The 10,853-nt window shown below is 46.4% G+C and overlaps 1 protein-coding gene across 2 annotated transcripts in view; it reads left to right on the forward strand.

Annotated features, from left to right (window-relative positions):
* Window positions 1-10,853, forward strand: part of PDPR (pyruvate dehydrogenase phosphatase regulatory subunit) — a 35,296-nt gene that overhangs the window by 19,162 nt on the left and 5,281 nt on the right. For both annotated transcript variants that reach the window (XM_066243880.1, XM_066243881.1), the window contains 6 exons: window positions 2,173-2,328; window positions 2,524-2,657; window positions 4,198-4,346; window positions 4,805-4,914; window positions 6,537-6,631; window positions 8,230-8,319. In XM_066243880.1, coding sequence (XP_066099977.1) covers window positions 2,173-2,328; window positions 2,524-2,657; window positions 4,198-4,346; window positions 4,805-4,914; window positions 6,537-6,631; window positions 8,230-8,319 — 734 coding nt within the window. The remainder of the gene's footprint in view (window positions 1-2,172; window positions 2,329-2,523; window positions 2,658-4,197; window positions 4,347-4,804; window positions 4,915-6,536; window positions 6,632-8,229; window positions 8,320-10,853) is intronic.

Consider the following 10,853-nt stretch of genomic DNA (forward strand, 5'->3'; position numbering starts at 1 on the left):
CATCTGGGGTGTTGTTCTGCTGCTGCTGGAGCCATTCTAGCGCCTGAGGTGGAGGCCATAGAGCCTTTCTCAGCGCCCGGGCCACCTTTTTTGCTCCAGTGGAGCCTTGACTGCTGGAGGGGAAGAGAGAGACAGAGAGGAAGGAGAGGGGGAGGGGTGGAGAAGCAGATGGGCGCTTCTCCTGTGTGCCCTGACTGGGAATTGAACCCGGGCCTTCTACACACCAGGCCAATGCTCTACCGCTGAGCTAACTGGCCAGGGCCTGTTTTATTTATTGTTAAATATTTTAATTACTAAATTTAGAGAGAGGAGAGAGAAAGGGGGGGGTATGGGAAGCATCAACTTGTAGTTGCTTCTTGTATGTGCCTTGACTGGGTAAACCCAGGGTTTCAAACTGGTGACCTCAGCATTCTAGGTTGATCCACTGCGCCACCACAGGCCAGGCATGATCCTTTACCTTTAGCAAATACTTGGTTTAAAATGTTGAACTATCATAAGTTTAGATTTCCCCATCCATAGTTATTTTAGAACCTTTGCAGATCATAACTAAGCCTGAATTTCTCCCTGATGGTATGACAAGTTTGGTGTCATTTTCTGATTCTCTTAAAATAGAAATTACAAGCATGATAGAAAATGGGGAAGGAGAAAATAGAACCTAAAATACCAGAGATAGTCAGATTATCACAAGGTAAGAAAACCAGCATGGCTTCCTGTTTGATTTTTGGTGATAGAGACAGAGAGAAGGACAAATAGGGACAGACAGGAAGGGAGAGATGAGAAGCATCAGTTCTTCGTTGTGGCTACTTAGTTGTTCATTGATTGCTTTCTCACATGTGCCTTGACCGGGGGGCTACAGCCAAGCCAGTGACCCCTTACTCAAGCCAGTGATCTCTGGGCTCAAGCCAGTGACCATGGGGTCAGTCTATGATCCTACACTCAAGTCAGTGACCCCACACTCAAGCCAGATGAGCCTTCACTCAAGCTAGTGACCTTGGGGTTTTGAACCTGGGTCTTTTGCATCTTAGTCCGAGGCTCTATCCACTGCACCACTGCTTTTTTAGGCTTGCTTTCTTTTTTAAATTTTAATGGAGAGAGAGAAGGGGGGTGGGGGGTGAGTAGTGGGAAACATCAGCTTGTAGCAGTTGATTCTCATATGTGCCTTGACCCGGCAAGCCTGGGGTTTCAAACCAATAACCTCAGCATTCCAGGTTGACGCTTTATCCACTGTGCGACTACAGGCCAGTGGCTTCCTGATCTTTAGTCTGCCGCCTTCCCCCACTGCCCCAGTGTACCTTCTGTGTGGAATGATGTGAGGTCAGTTCTCTTCAGGAGAGACTAGTCACACTCTTTCTGGCTATTTTTACTCATTGCTGTTGCAGATTGGACATTAGGAGAAATGAATTCTGATCCTAGCTTTGTTATGTGAATAATGTCACTGGGACAATGCTATGCAACCTGTCAGATTTTAGAGCCACCAAATCAAGGTATGCTATGTGCCCTTTCACTTCAGAAATGGGTTAAACACTAGTGAGAGAATGTAATGGGTCTGAGATCTTCAACAACACAGGCACTGTAAAGAATAAAGTGCCATTTATTTCACACTTTGTGACCACTGTGACCCCTTTTTTTTCTTAATTTTTTTAAATTTTATTTATTCATTTTGAGAGAGGAGAGAGAGAGAGAGAGAGAGAGAAGAGAGAGAGAGAGAGAGAAGGGGGGAGGAGCTGGAAGCATCAACTCCCATATGTGCCTTGACCAGGCAAGCCCAGGTATTTGAACCAGCGACCTCAGCATTTCCAGGTCGATGCTTTATCCACTGCGCTGTGACCCTCTTAGATATCACCTTCGTCTCTGCTGTGGGGCTTAGCAAAGTTTAGAACTATGACCTTTCTCCCATTGTTTCTCCTAGTAATTAGGAGCCATAATTGTGAACAGGGACGTACAGTCATCATGTGACTCACAGCTATATAACTATGAAGGGCTGACACCAGGTCTTGCAATATAGTCTTTCCTCTACAGCTTGCTGGTTATACTGGCTGGGTTCTGCTTGGTAAATTATGCTACATTTGCATGGAAAGGAAGCTCTTTTGAATAGGAGCAACTCAGTCTAATAGATAGTGGCTACTCAGCTCGGTGGCTTGGGCTTTCATAGACTCTTCTTACCTGTTCTAGCTCTGCTGTATGATTTGAAGGTTCCTCGCTGGGACTTCCAGACAGGGAGGCAGTTACGCACATCTCCTCTCTATGACCGGCTGGACGCACAAGGAGCCAGGTGGATGGAAAAACATGGATTTGAGAGGCCAAAGTACTTTGTGCCACCAGACAAGGGTAAAAAGACACTTTCTCATTTTTGCTCATTTTCTTTGCTTTGAGGATTAATAAAACTTATTTTTAAGTGTATATAGTGAGAATGTGGTCCTGGAAGAATAAATAGTAAAAACAGGTTCTATTAAACTAGACATGGAGATTTCCCAATATAAACCCCCTCCTTTTCTCTCTCCCTTTTGTCTTTCTGTTCCATAGACCTCCTGGCATTGGAACAGAGCAAGACTTTCTACAAACCAGACTGGTTTGACATTGTGGAGTCCGAAGTCAAGTGCTGCAAGGAAGCTGTGTGTGTCATTGACATGTCCTCTTTCACAAAGTTTGAAATAGCAGTAAGTATGTGGGAACCAGTGTGACAGACTTGGAAATGGTGCATATTTATTAAATGTCTCCTTTATTCATCTCTTTAAACCTGATCATGTAAGAACTCTGATATGTATTTTATTTATTTATTTAATTTTTTCCATTGATTTGAGAGAGAGGAAGGGAGAGAAGGAAGAGAGGGGAGGGAAGAGAGAGAGAAGCATCAATTCATTGTTCCACTTAGTTGTGCCATTGGCTACTTTTCATATGTGCCCTGACTGGGACTCAAACGGGTGACCCCAGGGTCAAGAAGGCATCCTCAGGATCAAACCAGTGACTCCAGGATTGAACCGGTGAGCTTGGTGCTCTGGGATAGTGCTCTGTCCACTGCACCACCAGCCAGGGCTTTGTTTGTTTGTTTGTTTGTTTTGTTTTTTTTTAAGATTATTTATTTATTTATTTACAGAGACAGAGAGAGAGTCAGTGAGAGGGATAGACAGGACAGACAGACAGGAACGGAGAGATGAGAAGCATCAATCATTAGTTTTGCATTGTGCATTGCGACCCTTTAGTTGTTCATTGAATGCTTTCTCATATGTGCCTTGACCGTGGAGCTACAGCAGACTGAGTAACCCCTTGCTCGAGCCAGCGACCTTGGGTCCAAGGTGGTGAGTTTTTGCTCTAACCAGATGAGCCTGCGCACAAGTTGGCAACCTCGGGTCTCGAACCTGGGTCCTCCGCATCCCAGTCCGACGCTCTATCCACTGCGCCACCGCCTGGTCAGGCAGGGCTTTGTTTTTTTACTGAATTTATTGGAGTGACACTAGTTAACAAAATTATATGAGTTTCAGGTGCCCAGTTTTACAACATATCTACACTGTATTGTGTGTTTACCCCTGCCCCCCAAGTCAGAGAACTTGGGTATATTTTAAGGTCTTTTTTTTTTTTTTTTTGTATTTTTCTGAAGCTAGAAACAGGGAGAGACAGTCAGACTCCCGCATGCGCCCGACCAGGATCCACCTGGCACGCCCACCAGGAGGCGACGCTCTGCCCCTCCGGGGCGTCGCTCTGCTGCGACCAGAGCAACTCTAGCACCTGGGGCAGAGGCCAAGGAGCCAGCGCCCGGGCCATCTTTGCTCCATTTGCTCCAATGGAGCCTCAGCTGCGGGAGGGGAAGAGAGAGACAGAGAGGAAGGAGAGGGGGAGGGGTAGAGAAGCAGATGGGCGCTTCTCCTGTGTGCCCTGGCCGGGAATCGAACCCGGGACTTCTACACGCCAGGCCGATGCTCTACCACTTAGCCAACCGGCCAGGGCCTATTTTAAGGTCTTTATTACAACATTTTTCTGAATTTTAGCTCTGTTTTTGGTTTTTAATCTGCCTCCAGAGGCCCATTTATCATTAGAATCAATAGCTAGCTTTCTGTGGTGCTTCTTGCAGTGGTGTAAATCTGCGAATACTATTACATGAGTCCTGGCTAGCTGAATTTTCTTAGCAAGTTGCATTGCTCATCAGGCCGTGTTACCAGCCAAATACTCTCGTGCTATCTGCTTTGTTTCTTAACCCCGCAGTCCACCGGAGATCAGGCATTAGAAATTCTACAGTACCTCTTCTCCAATGACCTTGACGTGCCCGTGGGCCACATTGTGCATACCGGCATGCTCAACGAGGGCGGAGGGTATGAGAATGACTGCAGTATTGCACGCCTGAACAAGCGCAGGTGAGTCCGCTCCCCATGTGCCCCTCCAGCACTGCTTCCCTCAGGGCTCTGCAGCGGAGCAGAACACCAGCTTGCTTTTCCAGGAAACCAGAATTGTACCAAAGATAAAAACATTTTATTACCTCACGGCCAGTTCATTAGCAGTTCAGCACAAAAAGAAATCACTAGGAAAAAAAAAGAAAAAACTCACCAGATTATGTAAAACTCAATATGGAATGTTAGTTACCCTACTGGGAGAAGACATCTTGTTTTAGTAGGTCTGTGCAGTAACAGAAACCAGTCTCCCATTTGCCCTTCTGTGGCGTATCCCAGACTTCTGTGCTCCTGGCCCTCCTTGCAAGCTAAGAGCTCATTTGCTAGTATACTACTCATTGCTTTGAAACGAGCTGAGAACTCCGTTGTTTCCTGATCCTATTTTCTGCTGCCTGGTTTTGATTACTTGTGGGTCTCACTTTCAGTTTCTTCATGATCTCTCCAACTGACCAGCAGGTCCACTGTTGGGCCTGGCTTACGAAATACATGCAAGACAGCAACGTGCTTCTGGAGGACGTCACCTGGAAATACACCGGTATTCCTTTCTGGGGGTCCTCTGGGGCAGCTGAGTGAGGAGAGGCCAGTTGATCCAGATTTGTGAGAGTTAGAAGCATGGAAGAGGCTCTCTGGTTATAAAAAATTGGTCTCTAATACTTCCTGTGGTTTTAAGATTTTATTTATTGACTTTAGAGAGAAAGGAGAGAGAGGGAAAGAGAAAAAGGGTGGGGAGGAGCCGGAAGCATCAACCTGTAGTTGCTTCCTGTATGTGCCTTGACCAGGCAAGCCTAGGGTTTTGAACTGGCGACCTCAGCATTCCAGGTTGACGCTTTATCCACTGTGCCACCACGGGTCAGGCCTTCCTGTGTTTTTTTTTTTTTTTTACGGAGACAGAGAGTGAGTCAGAGAGAGGGATAGACAGGGACAGACAGACAGGAATGGAGAGAGATGAGAAGCATCAATCATCAGTTTTTCATTGCGCGCTGCAACACCTTAGTTGTTCATTGATTGCTCTCTCACATGTATCCCGACCACGGACCTTTGGCAGACCGAGTTACCCCTTGCTGGAGCCAGCGACCTTGGGTTCAAGCTGGTGGGCTTTTGCTCAAACCAGATGAGCCCGCGCTCAAGCTGGCGACCTTGGGGTCTCGAACCTGGGTCTTCCGCATCCCAGTCTGACGCTCTATCCACTGCGCCACCGCCTGGTCAGGCCTTCCTGTGTTTTTTAAGTGAAGAATGGAACGGGTTGTTTAGTTACAGTGTTCACTGTTGTGCCCCCTACAGCAAGTATGTAGGAACGCGAGTATTTGTTGAATGAATGAGTAAATTTTTTTCTTTTGTTTTCTGGTCTAGAGTAAATTTCTAGAGCATTTTTATATTTATTACTTTCTTCAGATTTTCCCCTTAGTTTTTTTTCTGAGTGAATAATTTTTAAGGTTGACTTAAATTTACTATTATCTCTGTTATGTCAGGGAGCAGCCATCCTCTGTGCCACCCCATTCCAGGTCTAACCCCTTCCTCCCCCCACGTAACCTACTCCTGCCCTTCACCCCAACAGGCCCTCATTCTCAAATTCGTCGTGGCAGTAAATACGATAAACTCTTGCTACCAGATTGGCAAACTACAGAATCTTATTGAGCCAAAGCTGTTTTCTGACCCTGTAAGGGTAGTTGAAGTGTAATTAGCACATGTTTGCTGTTGTAAACATGACAGAATCCAGAGTGACTGAGCAGTCCTCAGGGCTCTTGTCCTGGTTTGGGATTGGGGCACTTCCCATTGTCCAGCCCCACTGGGAAGATGAGGGCAATGGGAACTGCGCAGGGAATTACGCCCAGCCCTGGCAGTGGGCTCCCATCTCATTGGCTAGGACGTGGTCTCATGATCCAGCTGACTGTAGAGGAGGCTGTGGAATGTTGCTTTCCTGTGTCCCTGGGAGAGGGAACAGTCCGATCAGGCCCTCCTGGGCCAGCAGTCAGTAGCTGATTCAGCAGGCCTGTCGGGGGAGGATCAGATGTACGTTGGATTGCCTAAGCGAAGGGGTGCTTTTGTGGTCTTGCCATCCAGGTCTGCTCGTAGCTGAGCGGGTGCCCAGCAGACCTTTCCCACTGGCTCAGCTGTTTACCTGGAGCAGCCAGATATCACTTGTTCTTTTCCGTTTAGCTCTCAATCTGATTGGTCCTCGAGCTGTGGATGTGCTGTCCGAGTTGTCCTATGCTCCTATGACTCCAGACCACTTCCCTAGTCTCTTCTGCAAGGTACGTACTGGTCAAGTTCTACTTTTTAAATGGGCAGGGACTCTTTTATAGAGATGACTCCATGCTCTTACTCTGGTGTTAACATCCACAGAGTATATTGACTTTTTATTTAGTAAACAAATGACAGAATAAATTTATTTTTACCCTTCAAGGTCTCTTAGCATTGGGATATATTTGAAGTGGATTTAACTTCTCTGAATATGAGTTCTGTATATTTATTGCTTTCTATAGCAGTAGATTAAAATTCTAAGTTAGCCCTGGCCGGTTGGCTCAGTGGTAGAGCGTCGGCCTGGTGTGCAGGAGTCCCATGTTCGATTCCCGGCCAGGACACACAGGAGAAGCACCCATCTGCTTCTCCACCCCTTCCCCTTTCCTTCCTCTCTGTCTCTCTCTTCCCCTCCTGCAGCCAAGGCTCCATTGGAGCAAAGTTGCCCGGGCGCTGAGGATGGCTGTATGGCCTCTGCCTCAGGTGCTAGAATGGCTCTAGATGCAACAGAACAATGCCCCAGATGGGCAGAGCATCGCCCCCTGGTGGGCATGCCGGGTGGATCCCTGTCGGGCGCATGAGGGAGTCTGTCTGACCGCCTCCCCGTTTCCAACTTCAGAAAAATACAAAAAATAAAATAAAATTCTAAGTTATATGGCACTGATGCCAGAAGATATCAGTCTGATCAGGTCCCCTCACTGTGCAGTGCTTCCTCTTCCCCGTACCCAGAGGCAGAGGGAAGCCCTAAACTACTACGTAATTTCCTTTCTTAGACTGAAATACACTGTGACTGAGGAAATAGCTGGATACTCTCTAGGAAGTAGCTGATTTGAAGTCCAAATAGATGTTTTTGTCAACCTATAACAAGCAGCTTTGGGGCAGTTACTGATGTAGGCACTTTGAAGTTCAAACCAAAGTTGGGATCCACCTGCTAATTGGATTTAAGGTTTTCCTTTTGTCCATGGCAGAGTGAAAGCAACGGTAACTGACCGTTCGCCATCAGTGACTCCTTCACAGCGCCTTCTGCGCTTCTTGAAGGAGCGCTCCACGTGTGTGCCTACAGAGGACCACGTGATGTCTGCTTCCTGTGCAGTTTGCTTTCATGCCATCTGAGACTTAGCACTTTCCTTTAAAGGAACAATAATTGAGACAGAGATAACTGAGCTCCTGTGACATGTTTTCAACATCAGAAGCCCAGTCTTAGACCCCTGGGGAGCAGTTAAACCATGTTCTGTGGGCATCAGACATCGTCTTTTGTGGCAGGTGTCCCAGGACTGTCTGCTGGGACCCCAGAGGAGACGTTTGGCTGGCCTTCACTGCTCTGGGTGCACCTGACAAATCTTGAGCAGGCCTTTGCAAAATGTATTATTTCATGCTTGTCAAAGACTTTGCCTCCACTTCCCACCAGCAGCTTGGCTAGCACCCCTGAAGTTGATGATACTCATGAGAAGAGATATTATAAATTTCTAATGACGTGGATATCTGGAAACAGACCATTAAGAGGATGAAATTCTTTCATTCACGTGTCTCCTTTAGGGTCAAAGAGAGGTGTGTATTTCAGGCATCATCCTTCTTCCCTTGGAATGTTGACGCGCTCCCTTTGTTCCCACAGGAGATGAGTGTGGGCTATGCCAACGGGATCCGGGTGATGAGCATGACTCACACGGGAGAGCCGGGCTTCATGCTGTACATCCCCATAGAGGTGAGAAACACGGAGAAGGGTGCCGGCCACCTGCCTGCTGAGCACTGGCAGTGAGAGAGCCGTGTGGCATTGAGCCTTGGTAACTGAAGAGGCTGTGTTAATACATTTTAACATGTTTAGGTTATTTGTTTTGAATAGGCAGTACATCACATGGTTTAAAAATAAAGGTCCAAAGTGTTCAGTTCTACTTGACCAGTTCCCACCAGCTGCCACCAATGATCTTAGTTTTTTATGTCCTGTCAGAGATATCTGTGCAGATGGAAGCAAGTTCAAAGACATATTTTAAACCCCTTTTTAGAATCACAGAAGCATATTGTTGTTCTTTATCTTTTTTCTTAACAATTTATCTTGGAGATCTTTTCCTATGAATACCTAAAGAGAGAGCCTCTTTTTTAAAAAAAATATTGCCCTGGCCGGTTGGCTCAGCGGTAGAGCATCGGCCTAGCGTGCGGAGGACCCGGGTTCGATTCCCGGCCAGGGCACACAGGAGAAGCGCCCATTTGCTTCTCCACCCCTCCGCCGTGCTCTCCTCCCTGTCTCTCTCTTCCCCTCCCGCAGCCAAGGCTCCATTGGAGCAAAGATGGCCCGGGCACTGGGGATGGCTCTGTGGCCTCTGCCTCAGGCGCTAGAGTGGCTCTGGTCGCAACATGGCGACGCCCAGGATGGGCAGAGCATCGCCCCCTGGTGGGCAGAGCGTCGCCCCTGGTGGGCGTGCCGGGTGGATCCCGGTCGGGCGCATGCGGGAGTCTGTCTGACTGTCTCTCCCTGTTTCCAGCTTCAGAAAAATGAAAAAAAAAAAAAAAAATTATTTTGTGACAGAGACAGAGTCAGAGAGAGGGACAGACAGACAGGAAGGGAGAGAGATGAGAAGAATCAATTCTTCGTTGCGGCACCTTAGTAGTTCATTGATTGTTTTCTCATATGTGCCTTGACTGGGGGGCTACAGCAGAGCCAGCGACCTTGGGTTCAAGCTGGTGAGCCTTGCTCAAACCAGATGAGCCTGTGCTCAAGCTGGTGACCTTGGGGTCTCGAACCTGGGTCCCCTCCACATCCCAGTCTGATGCTCTGTCCACTGCACTACCACCTGGTCAGGCCTCAAATGCAAAACAGTTTGTCAGCACAGCTTTAATTTCCCTCGTGTGAGTGACTGAGTTACTTTTCAAAACTGTCTCACTCCAAGTAAAAGTCCATCTACAGGGCCTTCCCAGTTCTGCCCACTGTTCTCCACTTATTCTCTTCTGATCTTATCCAACATGTCTCCTCTGCCTCTCTCACTCCCTGCCAGTCTTTGAACATGCTAGACTGATTCTGCCTCTGGGCCTTTCGACTCGCTGCTCCCTTCCCAGGCACATCTCTCTGCCAGACACATACTCCCTAAGCTCATGGCTGAATCTGCTTCAGGTCTTATTCACATGTCACCTTCTTGGTGACACCTTAAAGTTGCAACCCTATCCCTACCCCCACTCCCAGTACTCCCCATCCACATTTCCCATCTTCTTTTTCCTTCATAGTGCTTACCACCTAATATATTTTATTTTGTTCATCGGATTACTCATTTAAATATAAGTTCCCTGAGAGCAGGGGTATTTGCCTGTTTTAACTTTATATTCCCAGCTGTTGGAGAAGTACTTGGCATATAATAATGCTTAATACATGCTGTATGAACAAATATTTTGATACTATCCTTTGTCTGGTTTTGTATCAAATGGGTCTTTTTACCAATTTCTAGGCATTTTCTGACTCAAACCAACAGTCCTTGTTGAGTTGCAAAATTTTTTGCCAGTTTGCTGTTTGTCTTTTGACTTGTACTTTTTTGCCATGTAGAAGGATTTTTAAATGTTTCATCTGTTGCAGAAATTGTTTCTTAAATGTGGTTGAATTGATCAATCTTGGCTTTGTGGCTTCCAGAGGTTGATATGTGGAAGGGACTTCCCCACTCCTAAGCTATAGCTTTCTTCTGGTGCCTTAAAGTTTTTTGTTGCTGTTTATGAATTTGTGGGTTTCTTTTCTGTTTTCTGGGAGAGTCAGGGAGAGAGAGGCAGGAACACCAAGCTGCTCCTGTATGTGCCCTGACGGGCACTCTGCATTGACACTCCAACCAGCCAAGTTATCTGGCCAGAGCTGGTATTTAAAAAAAAAATTTAAGTGCTCCATTCTCTTGCACTGTCTCTTGGTGTGTGTTATAATATATGGATCAAACTTTTTTTCCACATGGATAACCAATTGATTTTTGATTCTGCCCTTACCAGACACTAAGTTCCTATGTGTATTTAGGGTTTATTTCTAGACTCTTACTTTATTGGTCTATTCATGATCTAGGATCATACTGTTTTGTTATTATATATTTTAATATTTGTAGGTATTTATCCTCCCTCATAGCTTAGAAAGCTCTGGAAAAGGAAAATAATTGTCTCTTTATTTTCCCTGTGAACTTTATAATCATGTAGTTAAAACAATACCGTTTTTGGATTGTGTTATACTGTATTTATGAATTAGGGAGAATTGACGCGGCACATTCTTATGTGTTGAATCTT

Source organism: Saccopteryx bilineata, chromosome 9 (genome assembly GCF_036850765.1).
Source record: "Saccopteryx bilineata isolate mSacBil1 chromosome 9, mSacBil1_pri_phased_curated, whole genome shotgun sequence".
NCBI classification, from domain to species: Eukaryota; Metazoa; Chordata; class Mammalia; order Chiroptera; family Emballonuridae; genus Saccopteryx; species Saccopteryx bilineata.